At 48.3% G+C, this 18,656-nt stretch overlaps 1 protein-coding gene across 1 annotated transcript in view; it reads right to left on the bottom strand.

Annotated features, from left to right (window-relative positions):
* Positions 1-1,261: 1,261 nt before the first annotated feature.
* LOC148454344 (uncharacterized) overlaps positions 1,262-18,656 on the bottom strand; it is a 64,977-nt gene continuing 47,582 nt past the window's right edge. The window contains 13 exon segments of the mRNA XM_088461013.1: positions 1,262-3,009; positions 3,012-3,605; positions 6,879-7,093; positions 7,297-7,563; positions 7,742-7,850; positions 7,993-8,345; positions 8,756-9,040; positions 13,086-13,344; positions 14,143-15,098; positions 16,607-16,667; positions 16,745-16,865; positions 17,686-17,840; positions 18,401-18,600. Coding sequence (XP_088317139.1) covers positions 2,044-3,009; positions 3,012-3,605; positions 6,879-7,093; positions 7,297-7,563; positions 7,742-7,850; positions 7,993-8,345; positions 8,756-9,040; positions 13,086-13,344; positions 14,143-15,098; positions 16,607-16,667; positions 16,745-16,865; positions 17,686-17,840; positions 18,401-18,600 — 4,541 coding nt within the window. The 3' untranslated portion in view covers positions 1,262-2,043.

Raw genomic sequence — 18,656 nt, 5'->3', positions numbered from 1 at the left:
TACCTTAAAATTCCTAACTTCTTCCATATTTCCCTGCTGAAACCCTTAATTCTCAACCAATTCTTCAAATCCTTACCCTCGTCTCTTAAAATTCAGACAGAGGAGTAGAATTCGAGGTTAATCTAATTTTGGACTCCAGGTTCCATTATGGTCAACTACAATACCTTCTTGACTGGAAAGGCTACGGTCCTGAGGAACGATCTTGGGTGAAAGCAGAAGATGTCCAGGCTCCTCGTCTGATCCGTGATTTCCATTCTAAAAATCCAGGGAAACCTAAAAGCTGTCCGGTGGCCATTCCTAAAGGAGGGGGTACTGTCACGACCAGGACCGCAGGCTCACGAGCGGCGTGGACCTTACCTCTCAGGGCGATCTGGCATGGTCCTTTCTGCAGGTATCCTGGATTCTGGAGGTGATCCTGGAGATCGGGTGTAGTGGCTGGCTGAACAGCAGGCTGTGCATTCCTGAGCAGTGCTGCTGACCACTGGGCGTCGCCATCTTGGATCCAGGTCACATGTCTAAATTGGACCATTCAGCTTACAGCTTGGGCTGGAGGGCTAGCAACCTATCCTGCACTACCTGAGGGTATTAAAGAGTGGTCAAGTGGCTCTTTAGTTGCCAGTGCAACGTTTTACACAGCTTAACTGTGTGCTAGTTCCTGAGCTCCCTTGTTTGTATTGCTGCAGTCTGTCGTGGTGAGCCTGCTAACTCTCAGTCCGTGTTCCAGCTCGTTCCACTTCTGACTCCTGTCTGGATTGCATGCTCCAGTCGCCTGCCCTATAGAGGGTCCTGTCGTCCCTGAGGGTTCTGTGTCCTTTGACACCTCCAGCTCCGGCTCCACTGTCCGACATACCTTACCTCCCTCGGTTGCCACAGTTTGTACCTCCTGCACCTGCCTCCATTCATGAAACACACCCCATTAAGGCCGGCATTTTTTTCAATACCAGCAAACGGCCCCACGTACTACTCCTGTGTCCACTCCGGATCCAAACTCCAATCAAGTTCTGACATTCTAAATGTTTCAAGGTACAATTTTTGGCCTCACTGACTAACATGTTAAACCGATATACATGTAGAATTTATTTTATTATCCTTTTATTTAAGGTTTATTCAGGGTACAAAAAGAGAGAAAAACAAAATCATGAGGTTACAGGATATAATAAACATCATTATCTTTAATAGTTTGCATATTATAATACAGATAACACATTACAAACTGGAAATAATCTGCAGAACTAGATCCATTCTTAAATCAAGCAGCAGATTGAGAATCCAGAATCAGTCAGAGATAGTCACTTATTACACGTAGGAAAGGAACGATATTCATATTGGCTGGTCACACCTTCTCTGGCAGATGGCCATGCCCCTTCAATGCCATGACAGCAGGAAGTGGGCCCCTACCCTTTTATTGCCCAGTGGGCATGTCCTGTCCTAGTCTGACACTGCACAAAGGATAATGGTGACCAGAGGCATACAGATATAGCCAAGTGTCTGAGGACAGGGTTAGAGGAGGAACATCTATGTGTTTTATGTGCTCGGGATGGACCATGTGTTACTTGGTGTTTTGTAGTCTAGTTATGTATGACATCATAAGCCAGCAAGAAGTGTCAGTGCTCCCAGTTCGGTAACGTACAATGGTCAGGAGAAACCGTGGTACTAAGTACTGAGCGGGATTAAATAGGTATTTTTAATTGGGGCAGAAAACATGAATGTAACAGTCTCATGACTGCAGTTTCAAAAATAAGAGGAATCACATGGACAAGCAGCAGAAGCTGCCCGAGGCAGACGGTCATGGAGCACATAACGGAAACCCTCCACTGAGAATGTACTGGGACCATAGCATGCCTGACATCGGACATGGCAAGTAGCATCCAGGACACGGTGCAGCTTGTTACAGTATTCTCTGTCAATGGGGTTGACTCTAATACCCAATGAAATGTTTTAAAGGTAAATTTCTTATGGAATAGAATTGGATAGACATGAATGTTGGTGATTTTCCCCCATAGAACATTCCCCCCAGCCATGCCTTCCATTGTAAAGCTACGGTCATTCTACCGTGTGACGTCTCTGATGTATAACAACACCTGATTTAAGTGCAAAACATTTCCCATATTCAGAGCAAGAATACGGCCTCTCACCTGTGTGACGTCTCTGATGTCTAACAAGACAATATTTACTAATAAACCCTTTTCCACATTCAGAGCAAGAATATGGCCTCTCACCTGTATGACTTCTCTGATGTACAATAAGACGTGAATTATTTGTAAACCCCTTTCCACATTCAGAGCAAGAATATGGTCTCTCACCTGTATGTATTCTCTGATGTCTAACAAGTTCTGATTTACTTCTAAACCCTTTTCCACATTCAGAGCAAGAATACGGCCGCTCACCTGTGTGAATTCTCTGATGTACAATAAGATGTGAATTATTTGTAAACCCTTTCCCACATTCTGAGCAAGAATGTGGCCTCTCACCTGTGTGACTTCTCTGATGTTTAACAAGTACAGAATTACTAGCAAACCCTTTCCCACATTCCGAGCAAGAATATGGTCTATCACCTGTGTGACTTCTCTGATGTACAACAAGGCCTGCATTACTTTCATACCCTTTCCCACATTCTGAGCAAGAATATGACCTCTCTTCTGTGTGACTTCTCTGATGTCGAGAAAGTACAGATTTATATGCAAAGCCTTTCCCACATTCAGAGCATGAATGTTTGTTGGCTCCAGTGTGAACTATCTGATGCCTAACAAGTTGAAACTTTTGTTTAAAACATTTCCCACATTCTAAACAAGAATACGGCCTCTCACCTGTGTGACTTCTCTGATGTTTAACAAGTATGGAACTACTAGAAAACCCTTTCCCACATTCCGAGCAAGAATATGGTCTCTCTCCTATGTGACTTCTCTGATGTATAACAAGGTATGATTTCTTTTTAAACCCTTTCCCACATTCTGAGCAAGAATACGGCCTCTCTCCTATATGACTTCTCTGATGTACATTGTTGGTGAGATGTGTGTATAAGTGTCAATGTGTGTGAGGTCTCCTCCATCACATGAGACTGATTCCTCCTTAGTATGAGTAGATGTATACTGTGTATGATCTGTGGGTGTATACATGTCAGTGTGTTTGAGGTCTCCTCCATCACATGAGACTGATTCCTCCTTAGTATGAGTAGATGTATACGGTGTATGATATGTGGGTGTATACATGTCAGTGTGTGTGAGGTCTCCTCCATCACATGAGACTGATTCCTCCTTAGTAGGAGTAGATGTATACTGTGTATGATATGTGGGTGTATACATGTCAGTGTGTGTGAGGTCTCCTCCATCACATGAGACTGATTCCTCCTTAGTATGAGTACATGTATACTGTGTATGATATGTGGGTGTATACAGGTCAGTGTGTGTGAGGTCTCCTCCATCACATGAGACTGATTCCTCCTTAGTATGAGTAGATGCATACTGTGTATGATATGTGGGTGTAGACATGTCAGTGTGTGTGAGGTCTCCTCCATCACATGAGACTGATTCCTCCTTAGTATAAGTAGTCGGATCTGTAGATCGTTCAGTGGATAAAATACAGAGGTTAGAGTCATAAAATTTAATTGTACAATTCATTCCACAGCATTAACTCCTCATTCAATTGAGAAAAAAAATGGGAACCCCCCCCCGGGAATAATATATAGGACCGGATTCAGAGCCAGACGCAGCTGTGACAGGCTTTGCCTATTTTGCAGCAGTTGCACCAGTGACTTTATGCCATCACACAGCCCTTCCCTGGTGCACGTCTGTGCGTCCCAATGTGCAAGGACTGAGATCGCCCACTCGCAGCCTCTATACACACTGCATCACTGTCTGGTGCGTCTTTAGTCACACCAACCATACTTGTACCAGCCCTATGCCAGGTGCAGAGTCTCTGTCTGAGTATGGCCTCCTATGTGATCAGGTGAGCACCTCTATACACAGCTGCTATCAGTGACACTCCCATACGACGTTACCTCTGTGTGCCTCTGTTTAGCCACTTCCGTTACTCCCAGTCAAGAAGAGACCTCAAAAGTGCACTTTTCAAGTTTACAGAAGAGTTTATTTTTTCAAAGACGTAGAAAAACCTCCTTTACGTGTTTCCAATGAGAAGTTAGATCAGCTGTAAGCTACCCGGAGATCGACTTTGGAGAAGATGGTAGCTCTTTTAACACGATCAAACAGTTCTATAATCAAAGGAAGTGGGTAACTACTTTTGATTGTGATCTCGTTAAGGCGACTGTAATCGATACATGGGCATATGCATCCATCTTTCTTCTTAAAAAAGAAGCCCGCTCCAGCTGGTGATGCGAAGGAATTAATAAAACCACACTCCAGATTCTCACAGATCTACTCAGACATGGCTTGTGTTTCAGGGACATAGTGGGTACACACTCTCCCACAAGGAGGTATCCTGCTTGGGAGCAAGTCAATATGACAATGCCATTCATGGCGCGGTGCAACGTTTCAGCTGAATCTTTTGAAAATACATCTTGAAACTCTCTGCATTACCTCCAAAGAAGGTCCCCTTCTACTGCCTTACAATGGGGAACTACAGATTGTAGACAAGTCTTGGAACACTGTGAACCCCAAGAAAGGACTTGTGGTGTAGACCAGTCTATATTTGGATTATGATGCTGTAGCCAGAGGAAGACAAACAATCCGACTGGAAGCCTCGGGAATGACTAAAAAGTCTATTGACTCTGAATGTAGCACCCCAACTTGGAGTGTGATTGGTATGGATTGATGGTTAATAGTACCCCAGGAACTCTGCTGCCATCCACCGTACCCAGGAAGATAGGTGAGGACATTTTTATAAGATTGGCTAGATGGTTGTCCAATTTAGTGGTGAAAAAGTTGCCAGAAGCTCCAGAGTCAATTAATGCAGAGGCATATACAGAATCCTGTACAAATTTCAGCTTTTTTGTGTGCACCCTAGTACCACTCCGAACCCTGCCTCTTCATAATTGGTCAGGAGGTTGCATTTCCTGGCTTGTGAGGGCAAGCTTGAATAAGATGCTCAGGAGCAGCACAGTACAGGCAAAGTTTGAAGCTGATCCTGCGAACCCTTTCTTTTGCACGAGAAGTATGAGGATGAACTTTGGAACATTCTGGTTTACCTTTTTCCTTTACCCTTTCTCTACTCGGTTACAGATGGAAATGAGCTCATCCAATTGTCATGCACTGGGCTCTTAGGCTATGCTACTTGACTCTTTGCTGTCTCTCCCGGCTGTCCATGAAGTTTGCATTCTCTGCTGGCCTTAGGTTTCTCTGCAGTGTGCTGCACAGTCTGTGTACACACAACAGTTCCCGCAAGTACCAGCACAAGGGTGCTGCCATCTTGGTCACCTGCTCCATCTCAGCCAGTCTGCATGACGCTTCTACTCAGCTGACCACACCATCAAATCGGGAGTCAGCAATCCCTATGAAAAGGACTTCCTGGAGCACCAGCCAGTTGCCGGTGCAATGTGGATTCTTCAGACACCAGCCTGGGTCACAAAAGTCTGCAGCCTACTCAGTTGTTCCTGCATATCTCCCGAGTTCTTAAGCTACGTACACAAGGAGCGATATAAATGAACGATTTGAACGATATCATTCATATCGCTATCGTTGAAATCATTAATTTTTTGGCCCTTACCAACCCATCAACGACCAGCAATGCGTGGGCATGTATAGAAGATAGCGATATCGTCCATCGCCCGTGCATGTTGGCCAAGCTGATCGATATTGAGCAGGTTACTATAGGGACCCGCGATCATTGAACGAGGGTCGCTATAGTTGCTGGTAAGTTGGTTGTGTGCTGGATGATCAATATCGATCATCTAGCACACAAGGGAGGGCACAGGACGATCAGAAAGTGATATAGTTATCTGATCGCTCCGTGGGTATGTATTTTCAGTTATCACGGTTTAGTTTCAGTTCCTTCTTACTGCATGCATAGGAATCTAATTAAGCCGCCAAGCTTCCTGCACATAAGTCTCCAGTCGAGCTCCAGCCACACAGCACAGTCTAGAGTCTGAAAGTTAACAACTTACTGTACAACAGTCTGGTGACCTTGGCATACATGAAGGATAACTGCAGCGGCAAAATAGATCTCCCTGGCTCGTCCAAAAAGCATTTTGAATGTAGAAAGGAACTTCTTGATATCGAATAGAGTAGGATGAGACTTTTCCCATAGTGGCAAAGTCCAAGCTAAGGCTTGTCTGGTTAGCAGAGAAAATATGAATGCAGTCTTAGTGCGTGCAGAAAGAAAATGCTTAGGTTGTAACTCGAAATGGATTGTGCATTGGTTGAGAAACCCTCTACACTCTGGGACTTGAACAGGAATGGGACCAGATGTAACAGCACAGTAGCCAAATTATTAGCGATGCCATTAACCGGAATGGGACCGGGGGTAACAGTACCTTCGACAGAGTGGAACCGCAGGCTTGAACCAGACTGAGACCGGTGAGAACAGCAGCTTGCCAAAGTGGAACCACAGTCTTTAGCCAGAATGGAACCAGTGAGAACAGCAGCTAGCCAGAGTAAAACCGCAGGCTAGAACCAGACTGGAACTGGTGCTGGACACAGTCTGGAAAGCTGAAGACTGGAAGCTGGACACAGCACAACACTGAGGAGTAGATGGAGCAGACTCAGATAGCGGCTTGCAGGTACCCAGCGGTCAGCAGTGCAGGTTCAGCAATGGATCGGAGGTAGTAATTACTCACTAGTAGTGAGATCATGGTGGAATAAAGAACCACATTGTTCCGACAATGAATTGATCTCAGGTGCATGCTTAAATAGGGTGCTCTTGTCAGGGATAGGAGGAGGCAGTCATGTGAGCACAGCAGCAGGTAGAGACTAGAGGTTAGTACTCACCTGATGAAAGACAACATTGGTTGCACCTATTAACCTCATTGATGGGTAGGGACCTACTCCCAGAGAGACCAAGCCCCTGTATGTGGGCCTGAAGAACCAGTCCTCCAGGCCTGGAGACTGGCTTTCATGGTCAACAGAATCCAGTTTCAAATGACGAAGGGGCAAGCTGCACCGAGATGTCTGGAATCCAGCCTCCAGAGGAAGGACAGACGAGTCTGAGGGGAGACATGGATGATCAGGGACAGGTAGAGATGTGTGCCGTCCAATTTGGAAAACAGTTTGGACTGGAGCTCACGGGAATGGAACCATCTGAACTGCTTCATGGAGAACAAAAGTTTTCCCAAGAGATGCATGTAGTGATGGATGGAAACTGCCCTACACTGTATGTCCAGATGAATCAGCGATTGGATGGCCATACTCCTGTCCTTGAGGCAGAAAGACCAAAAGGTGTAAAACAGCATGACTATGAAAATCATCTTCTGCAATCGTACAAGATTATATTTCTTAAAATTGACAATCCATTCACGTGAGATCAAGACCCGATATGTTAACCGAACAGGAGAATGAAGAATCTCCAAGGAAAGGGCCTTGATGAGCAGGACGTTCATATATGAAACAATGGTGATACCCAGAAAGCGGTGGTGTGCCACCATGACCACCATCACCATTGTAAAGACAAAAGGAACTGTTGAAAGGTCAAAGGGTAGAGCCCTGAAATGGTAATAAGCTAACCGCTAACTGGAGCAGGAATTGGTGATGATCCCAAGTGGGAATGTGGAGATAAACATATGTCCATGGATACAAAGAACTCCTCTGCCTCCATCCCGAGAATAATTAAGCGGAGAGAATCCATCATAAAATACATAAAAAAGCATTCAGGAACTTCAAATTGAGAATGGGTATCACAGAGCCATTCGGTTGTGGGACCACAAACAGATTTGAATAAAACCCATCGCTGTTGATCTGTGGGTACTGGAATCACAACACCCGCAGAGATTAGAGTATGCAAATCCCCCCGTAAAGAGAGAAGCTTTTGATGAGATGTCAGCAACCCCCTCTGAGGAGCAAGACCGAAAAGGTTTATCCTGCAACCCACACATAGGACACCACTCACCGAGCAATCGGAAGATGTCCGAAACCAGGCATCCTCAAAACATAAAATACAGGGACAGGCAACCACCATAGGATGACCTGTGTGTGGAGACAACCGGTTATGTGGTAGGCTTGTCTGAAGCTCAGACCTCATTTCTGCGGCCTGATCAGGTTTGAAGGCCCATAGATCTGCCTCCCCTGGAAGGAGGGATGTCCTCTGGAACTGTAAACTGTGACTTACTGGAGACCAAAAAGGCCTGATTGACTCTTTGCCTTGGGAATTGGAGAAGGAAGAAAGGAGCTCTTTTCCCATGGTCATGGCAATGATCTTGTTCAATTTCAGTCCGAAGAGGATATCCCCAGTAAATGGAAAAGCTACCAGGGATCATTTAGACTCCACATCAGCCTGTCAGAACCTCAACCAGAGAGCCCAGCGAGCCTCAAGTGCTGAAGCAGAGACCTTGGAACAGAATAAACTTGCATTCATTGCCACCTCACACAAACCAGAGGCAGATTCCTGTATATTATCGACTAACAGAAGCAAGTCAGAATGTGAGGTACCGTATCAGAGCCCTTCTCTCAGTAGTTCAGCCTATTATTCAACCTCCTTGTTTCCCCAGGTGGAAACAAAGATAGGGCAAATAGAAGCCCCAACCGCCACATAGATGTTCTTCAAAGTGGAATTGGTGTCTCCTTGGACAGTCTAGCGATGGAGGGGACTATCAGTGGTGGGGATTCCCACTTTGATCTATTTCCAGCCAGGAACAGTTAGAGAGATAACATACGCCTAGATATCTTGAACTTAAAATCTGGATGGGACCAGGCCCTGGATAGGATCTCTTCCAAATGTGGAGAAGCAGGAAAAGTAACCGGCTGCTTAACCTTCCTCTTGGAGACACCTCCTGAGTCAAATAAGAAAGATCCACACCTGATTCCTTCTAAATGATCATCCTCCGTCTGAGAGGAAGCCTCTGAATTGGAACCCTTCCAGGACTGAAGTATACCTGGGTGCCGACGCTTCTCCAAACAGTGCGTCTCTTGAACACCTGGAAGAATGGTCAGAAAATTTTCTAAAATAAGGAATAAAATTAAACCAAATACTGGACCAAGTGAGTTAAGCCCTGGGCCCAAGGTGGTTCCACGGAGTGAGCAACCACAGATAGTAGGGGTCTCGGGTGAATTGGAGCCAAAGCATGCAGAAGTAGCCATCTGGAAGTTTCAATATTCAGATTTTAAAGGCGAGAAGGGAACATAAGATAAGCCCACTCTACTCCAAGTCCTATGATCTATATACAATGCCAAGTCTATGGCAAGTGTGACTAGATGGCCATACTCCGCTGGCTGGTACACATTGCGGGGAGGTTTACTTATTATGTCGCATAGAGATTAGCTCCACCAGCAACCGCCTGTTACTGACGCCTCCGACATCTTTGCAGGGGGGGGACTTGCTGTCACCATCAGGCTCCTACACCGTCACCTCAAACAGATTCTTCCACCAGGCTCCTACACTGTCACCTGGAAACGCTTGCTTCTTGGTATGAGTGGTCACCCTGCTGCAACACCTCCAGGTTGATGGCTGAAAATCCTCCACTGGCCATTTACTATGGATCAATGTTGTGCTTGGTAGAGGGCAGAGGGCTTGAGCTTGGAAACACTGGCTCAACCTCAGGATAGGTGAAGTACAGATCAGCGTATTGTGCACAGTATAAAAGCATATACAGGCTCCAGTAAAAATGTATTTAAAAAGACATTTTAATCCTAGTTGAAGTACAAGAAATACCACATCACTCAGATGTTCTTGGAAGTTCAGATGATACACTCGTCTAAATGTTCATAGGATCTACACATTTGTGCTCTTAGAGCCGTTGTTTTGTACAGTTCTGACACAGGATACAGTAGAGGTAATCCAGCCCCAGGCCCTTTAACCAAGGGATGATGATGCTTGCACTGTGCATGTGTATCCTCATGCAGAGGTTCGGCATTGTTACATTGGACAGAGGGTATTGTTGCATTGGACAGAGGGTAATGTTCTCCCCTCTTCCAGCATGCACCGGTCCTGCTCCCTATATACCCCACCCTCAGCCACAGGCATTCAGTTTGTAAACAAGCCTATCGGCAAGAGATGGAACGTGGGCAAGGCAGTACAATGTACACAAAAAACACTCAACAAGCGAAGAGGGAATCTGTGAAAAAAAAAAGGCTAAAGAACAGATCCTGACCGAGGCCAGGTGCCTTATCAAAAGGTATGTTACACCATAACTCTTGATTTCTTCTTCGGATTCCATAGGGTCCACAGGAATTACCTTGGTGAAGTCCTAAAGCAGTTCCCTTAAGGGTGAGGATGCTCCTGCGTAGAGAGGAGAATCCGCCGCCCAAAGGAAGCATCCTGGGAGGCATCACAAGCATAAAATTTGATAAGCGTATTAACGGAAGATCAAGTGGTCGCCTTGCAAAGCTGTTCAGCCGAGGCACCATGTCTTACCGACCACGATGGTCCAACAGACTGAGTGGAATGTGCTGTCACTTTGTTAGTAACAGGGATATGTATATAGACCTAAGAAATGGTAATACGAAGCCAGCGAGCCAAAGTTTGTTTGCTGGCTAACCTCGTTTGTGAAAAACATAACACAAAAAGAGTATCCAATTTCCTGATGGAGCTGAAGAACCCCCTGTAAGAATGTTCTAACATCCGGCAAAGGGGCAATCTTGCGTTGAAATCAAACTGTCAAAGCAGAAACTTGGACTCTCAAGGTAGCCATGTGAAGACCTAAATCTAGTCCAGCCTGAAGGAAAGCAAGTACTCTTGACACCTTGAATGTCTTAGGATCATATTTTCTGTGGGAACACCAAAGAAAATATGAATGCCAAATTCTGTGATAGATGCGGGCGGAAGCAGGCTTCCTTGCCCTTAACAATCGTCTGAATCAGAGGAGGAAAAACCCCTGGCTTCTAAGACGGAAGACTCAAGAGCCATGCCATCAAAGCCAGCCAAGGTAAATCCTGGTATAGGCAGGGACCCTGCATTAGCAGATCCGGCCATAGAGGCAATGGAAGTGGACTGTCTATGGATAGACGTGTCAGATCGGAGAACCAATGCCTCCTGGGCCAGGCAGGAGTTATTAGTATCATCCTGCCACCTTCCTGCTTGAACTTTGATGACTCGAGAGGAGGGAGATTGGAGGAAACCGGTATGTCAACCTGAAGTTCCACCTCACCGCCAGAGCATCCACGAAGGCACCTGAAGGGTCCCCTGTTCTGGACCCGTACCTGGGGACCTTGTGGTTGTGATGTGACACCATAAGATCTACCTCTGGTATTCCCCACCTGTCCACCAGGAGTTGAAACACTTCCGGATGAAGAGCCCATTCTCCGGGGTGAATGTTCTGGCGACTTAGGAAGTCCGCTTCCCGGTTGAGGACCCCTGAAGTGAATATTGCAAAGATTGCTGGAAGATGGCATTCTGCCCACAGCAGAATCTTCTCCACTTTCTTCATGGCTACGGGACTTTGTGTGCCTCCCTGATGATTGAGGTAGGCTACCGCTGTCGCATTGTCGGACTGAACCTGGACAGGCCTGCCCTGCAGGAGGTCCTGTGCCAGTATGAGTGCTTTGTGCACCGCCCGAAGTTCCAATATATTTATTGGCAGGTGCCTTTCCTGAACAGTCCACCTTCCCTGAAAAGTGTGATGACCTGTCACAGCTCCCCATCCTCGCAGACTTGCGTCCGTGGTGAGACGTACCCATTCTGGGATCCATAACGGACAACCATTGTTTAGGTGCGTTGTCTCCAGCCTCCAAGCGAGGGAGAGCCGAACCTCTGGTGAGATGCAAATCATCTGAGACTTTATCGGATGATACTGACCATCCCACTGGGACAGGATCCATTGCTGTAGAGACCTGGAGTGGAACTGGGCTTAAGCCACCATGTTGAATGTGGCTACCGTGGAGCCCAGTATCTGCGTTGCCAAGTCAACTGACACTGTTGGCTTGCAGAGTAGATTGTGCACACAAATCTGTAGTGCTACAATCTTGGCCTCTGAAAGAAGAATCCTCTGTCCCAGGGAGTCCAGCAGCACCCCCAAGTGCACCATCTGCTGAGCTGGAGAAAGAAAGGACTTTTTCCAATTGATTACTCAGCCTTGCTGCTGTAAGCAGACAATGGTCATCCGTAGATGACATTGTAACATCTCCTGAGATTGTTCCAATATCAGGAGGTAGTCTAGATATGGCAGTATCCTGACTCTTTGTTCTTATGAGATGAGCCGTCATGACTGCCATTACCTTGGTAAATACCCATGGGACTGTGGTTAGACCTAAGGGTAGAGCCTGAAATTGGTAATGTTGCTGATCTACCGCCAACCTTGGTGGGATCTTGCTATCGGGACATGCAGATATGCATCTTGTATGTTCAGGGAGTCCATGAAGTCTCCAGGCTCCATCGCCAGCATAATTGACAGTAGGGTTTCCATACAGAATTTGGGCACCTTAATGAATCTGTTGAGAGACTTCAGATTCAGGATAGGGCGGTGCAACCCATTGGGTTTCTGAATCAAAAAAGAGGATTTTTTGTACTTACCATTGAATCCTTTTCTCTGAGTCAAACTGGGGGACACTGGACCATGGGTTGTAGGTGGGAAGGTGTGGATTTGGCACTAAACACTGAAATCTATAACTCCTCCCCTCTGTAACCCCTGACTTCAGTACAACTTCAAAAGTGCCTAGTAAGGAGAAGAAATACTCAGTGACACTGTCACACTGAAAATAACGAAACTGACGGTTCTTTAGGACCTAAATCATAACTCATACTCAATACGACTGAGTGTGAGGGAGGGAAGGCAGTGTCCCCCAGCCTGACTCAGAGAAAAGGATTCATCGGTAAGTACCAAAATTCTGCTTTTCTCTTTCGTCTGGGCTGGGGGACACTGGACCATGGAGCATTCAAAAGCCGCCCCCAGGGGAGGGAACGCTCAGGTTGCCTGACCAGAGAACTGTACGTCCAAAATGGGCGTCCCCGGAGGAAAAAACATGAAACCTGTACAACCGCGCAAACATGTGGACAGAGAACCAGGTGGCTGCGTGACAAACTTGTTCAGCTGAGGCCCCGTGACACGCCACCCAGGAGGCCGCCACAGCCCGAGTGGAATGAGCCAACAACTTGGCTGGTGCCGGGCGCCCTGCACCAGAATAAGCCTTTGGAGATCACTGAGCGGAGCCATCTTGCAATGGTCTGCTTCGTGGCAGGCCAGCCACGTTTGCGGGCATCGTAGAGGACCAATAGAGAGTCCGTCCAATGTAAGTCCGAAGTTCTGTCTATGTAAATTCGCAGGGCTAAGACAACATCCAACAGTGACAGATCGACCTGGTCCCCTGACGACTGCGAAAGTGAGAAAACAGGAAAAACAATTTCCTGGTTCAAGTGGAAAGATGAAACCACTTTCGGTTGAAAAGAAACCGTTCTGAGAACAGCCCTGTCGTCATGGAAAACAAGAAACGGTGGTTTGCAAGACGAGGCCCCCCAACTCAGAGACCCGCCAATCCGAGGCAATGGCCATAAGGAAAACCACTTTCCACATGACGAACCGAAGGTCCATGGATTCCAAAGGCTCAAACAGAGCCTATTTAAGAGCAGACAGAACCAGGGGCAAATCCCATGGTGCTACTGGTGGATGAAACGGAGGCTGCACTCGCAAAACCCCCTGTAAAAATGTCTGCACCCCAGACGTTGCTGAAAATAAATGGACAGAGACGAAATCTGTACTTTCAAAGATTGAAGCCGTAAGCCGGCTTGTAAACCACCTTGCAGAAGCGCAAACAGCCTTGGAAGGAGGAACTGGGCAGCATGCACTCCGTGCCGCTCGCACCACGATATAAGTTTTCCAAACTCTGTGATAGTTCTGTGCAGAAACCCGCTAACGTGCCCAGAGCATGGTCCTGATGACTGGAGAAAACCCATTAGCCTTTAAAAGCTTATTCTCAACAAACAGGCCGTTAAAGCCAACTGAGGTAGGTCCTTGTGACAGAATAGCCCCTGTCGAAGAAGATCTGGTCGCAGCGGAAGACGCCAACCTGGGCCTGCGGGTAGCCTGAGGACCGCAGCGTACCACGACCGTCTCGACAAGTTTGGAGCCACTAGGATGACTGAAACCTACTGCTCCCTGACTCGACGGAGTACTCTCGGTAACATGGGAATTGGAGGAAAGATGTAGGCCAGACTGAAGTTCCAGGGAACTGTCAAGGTATCCACTGCGAATGCCCAAGGAACTGTGGACCTCGCACAAAATTGAGCGACTTTGCAATTGTGGCGAGACACCATCAGGTCCACCTCCGGCAGCCCCCACCTCTGGACCAATTGCTGGAAAACCTCCGGGTGGAGAGACCACTCCCCGGGCAGGAAAGTGGTTCTGCTCAGGTAGTCTGCCTCCCAATTCTCTATGCCCGGTATGAAAACCGCTGAAATTGCCGGGACAAACGTCTCCGCCCAAGTGAGAATGAGACTTGCCTCTGCCATGGCAAGCGCGCTTTTGGTTCCGCCCTGGTGGTTTACATACGCCACTGCCGTGGCATTGTCTGATTGGATCCTTACTGACCGGCCAGGAGGGCCTGGGCCCTGCACAGGGCCAGATAAATGGACCGGAGCTCCAGCACATTTATAGAAAACCCTATCTCCGATGACGACCACGTCCCCTGGAGACAGAGGTTCTCCGTAAATCAGCCACCAACGAAGTGACGGGCGAGTGCTGTCTGACAAAACCAGCAGCTGAGAGGAGAGGTCGTCCAAGCGGCCGTTCCAATTCCGGAGAATCTCCCACTGGAGGATTCGAGAATGGGAGCGGCCGTACTGGATGGTCTCGAAGGTAAAGACCATTGTACCCAGTAACTTCATCCCCAGCCAGACGGATGGGTGAGGGGCAGACAGCACTTCCCTGACTAGGTCCTGAAGGGCCCGGGCTTTGGACTCGGGCAAGAAAACTCTTTGCAGTGCTGTATCGAAGATCACCCCCAGAAACATCAGATGTTGGCATGGCGTGAGGTGACTCTTCTCGAGATTCAGTGTCCACCCGTGAAACTGTAACACCTGAACCGTGTGATACAGGTGGAGCTGAAGTTGGGCAGCCGAATCCGCCTTCACTAGTAAAATCGTCCAAGTAGGGCACAATCGTTATCCCCTCGGAATGCAGCAGACTCGCCATTGCTGCCATGATCTTTGTGAAGACCTGCGGAGCTGTGGCCAGTCCAAAAGGCAGAGGCTGGAACTGGTAATGAGCTCTCCCAGCTGTGAAACTGAGTAGAGAATGATGCCCCGCCCAAATCGGTATGTGGAGATATGAGTCTCTGACGTCGGGAGATGCCAAAAACTCGTTTGCCGACATACCCTGGATCACCGACCGGAGCGATTCCATACGGAACCGATCCACTCATAGGCTGGCATTCAAGGCTCGCAGATTTAAAATCAGCCGATAAGTGCCGTTGGGCTTTCGGACCAGGAACAGGTTGGAGCGAAAACACCGCCCTTGTTGAGACTGTGGAACTGGAGCTATAACCCCCTCTGAACAGAGGGAACCGATAGCCTGGTTTAAGGCCAGTCTCTTCTCCGGCTCCTTGGGCAATGCTGTGGTGAAGAAACATTGCGGCGGTGGACCCCTTAGGTCAATCACAAAACCTCGGGAGACAACGCCCCTTACCCAGGCATCCGTTCCTGAAGCTACCCACTGGTCTCGGAAAAGGAGGAGACGGCCCCCCACCTTCCTTCTCCGAGTCTGGATGGGCTGAGATCCTGTCAGGTACTCGGCTTCCCGGGCGCCTGAATGTACCGGAGAATCTACCCCGTAGCGCAGAACCCCTGCTGGGGAAAGTGACCTAGGGCTGTCTGACTTCTAACCGGTCCCCCCCCATCGAAAGGAAGAACGGAAGACCCGGAATCGTGAGCCTTTTTGCTTCTGGGGCACCATAGGCAGGAAAGTGCTCTTTCCTCCTGTCACCTGGGATATGATAGTATCAAACTCAGAGCCGAACAGGATGAATCCGCCAAAAGGGAGAGATTCCAAAGTGCGTTTAGATTCGGCATCTGCCTCCCAGGCGCGTTGCCAAAGTGCTCTGCGTGCCGCCACTGCCGTAGCTGAGACTCTAGAGCAGGCCTGGTCAACCTATGGATCTCCAGATGTTGTGAAACTACAAATCCCAGCATGCCCTGCCATTGTTTTAGCTTTCCCTAATAGCAAAACTGTGGCAGAGCATGCTGGGATTTGTAGTTTCACAACAGCAGGAGAGCCACAGGTTGGCCAGGCCTGCTCTAGAGGAAATCTGCGCTCCATCTTGTGCGGACTCACACACGTAGTCTGCTGCCGCATGAATCTGTTCCGCCAGTTCCAGCAACTCCTCTCTGGATGAGTCACCGGAAAAGGCCTGCCACTAATTTGTCAGCCCACTTCTCCATGGCTCGAGAGACCCATGCAGATGCCAACAATGGGCGAACAACAACCCCGGCACCCATAAAATTACTCCTAAGGCATCCTTCTAATTTTTTTATCCAGCGGATGCTTAAAGGACCGGCAGAGCCACGGCCGCATCCACTCTCGGAGGCAGCTCCCATTTAGTGACCTGTTCCTGTGGAAAAGGATAAAGGGTTGCAAACTTACGAGGAGTAGCATACTTCTTGTCCAGGGTCTTCCAGGCTTCTTCAACGAGATCCACGAGTTCCTGAGAAGCCGAAAAACAAATATCCCTCTTACGCCTCCGCCGTTGCTGAGGCGTCAAGGTCCAGACAGTCCAAAGACCGCCTTAATAAGGTCCTCCATGCCTTGACTTGACGTGGACTCTGAACCTTCCTCTTTGGGCAGAACCTCCTCTACTTGAAGTTCCCCCTCCTCCTCGGGAACTGACCCCTCTAACTGCCCCCTGGATGGAGGAAGACTCATGTGCAGTGCGGAGTTTAGGATCCTCAAAGAAGCGCTCCATATAGGAGGACACCTTATCAAATCCCGCCGCTGTGCGCTCCATGGTGCGGACCCAAGGCGGATCAGGGCCCTGACGACAAACCCCCGCTACTGTGGGCGGTGAAGAAAAAATAGGGACTGGCGCTGCTTCAGCTAGTTCCTCTTTCTGGCGGAGCAACATCACCAAGTCAGAGAGCGAACGGTTCATAACCTGAGCCTACGCAGGTTCCTCCGTAACCGGAGTGGCTCCCCCTCCTGGCTGCGCACATGAAGGCCCCAGCTGACAGTCCACACACAATGCCCCTGCATCCAGTTGTCCACATGGTAATTTAACCTGACACTGGGCACATGTAAAAAATATAGCCATAGTGGGGTTTTGGCCCTTGGTGGACTTTTTGTCCGTCATTTGAGCCCCCCTCTTCCTACGCTACCCTACCGCAGCAGGCAGCCCAGAAACACAAATAAATATGTCACATGCGGCAATGAATATGCAAACACTCCCAAATAGGCACAGAAAAGACTTAACAATAACTGAAAATGACTTCGCTGCACCCCGCAGAGGGAAAGGAGCTTGAGATTTCTCTGTCCTCCCTCCATGATGGCCAGGCTTGTCACACTATAAAGACAGGAACAGCCCACACAGCTTCCTGGAGTCTCCATTCTGCTGCTGGAGAGCAGGGGGGACCAGCAGTCCATGGCTCTTCCCCCCGCTATACTGAGCAAGCCCTAAGGCTTCTCCCTCAAGTGCTACTCCCCTCCATGGGGAAAGCATTTGGACTGACCCGCGCACAACTGCGGGTGTTCTGTAGTCTACACTTTCCCCAAAGGAGCCGCTGACAAGAAGCCCGGCAAGATGGCGCCGCCATCCTAGGACCACGATGACTGCCTGCATCTCTATCAGGTACAACAGCGCGCTATCCCCGGGCCCAGACGGTCTCTTCAGAGACCGAAGTGTGAAAAGGGCTCAGTCCAGCTGTGCACCTATAGTAAAAAAAATATATATATATAAAAATAAAGGAAAAAATCCCTAAACTAACCCCCTGCACAACGTGCCTATCTCCACAGGCACTAAATTTACACTGAAGTCAGGGGTTGCAGAGGGGAGGAGTTATAGGTTTCAGTGTTTAGTGCCAAATCCACACTTTCCCACCTACAACCCATGGTCCAGTGTTCCCCGGCCCAGACGAAAGAGAAATTAATTTGAACAATAACCCTTTCCCTGTTGCATCACAGGGAAAAGGACTATGACTCCTGATTCCAGGAGGGCCCCAATAGACTCCTGGTAGGCCGAAGCTCTGACCCGGTCTGCAGGAAGGGTTGTGCCCACAAACCTCTGAGGGGGATGCCTCAGGAATGTGATGGCATAACCATGAGAGACTAGCTCTCGCACCCAGGCAAAGGTAGTTGTCCGATTCCAGACCTGGGTGAACTGCAACAGTGGGCCTCCAACCCTGACGCTCTCCAGGGGAGGCCCACTCCATCAGACAGTAGGCTTACCATCTGACTTGGCCGAGCGCTTGGCTGACCAAGATTTCTAGGCCTGCGGTTTCCTGTGAGAATTACTGTCTGGCGGAGGACTGTCTCTTTGCCTACTCTGTGGACAAGACGACTGCTTCTTAGAAGTAGACAATTCAGCCAACTTCGTGTTGCCAAAGAAGTCAATAAGTCATCTAGCTCTGGTCCAAACAGTACCTTCCCTGCAAAAGGCAAATATTCCAGGGCTTTTTTAGACCCTGTATCTGCCCTCCAGGTC

The sequence above is a fragment of the Taudactylus pleione genome, unplaced genomic scaffold (genome assembly GCF_031769625.1).
Source record: "Taudactylus pleione unplaced genomic scaffold, aTauple2 ptg001003l, whole genome shotgun sequence".
NCBI lineage: Eukaryota > Metazoa > Chordata > Amphibia > Anura > Myobatrachidae > Taudactylus > Taudactylus pleione.
This window is presented reverse-complemented; position numbering and strand designations above follow the sequence as displayed.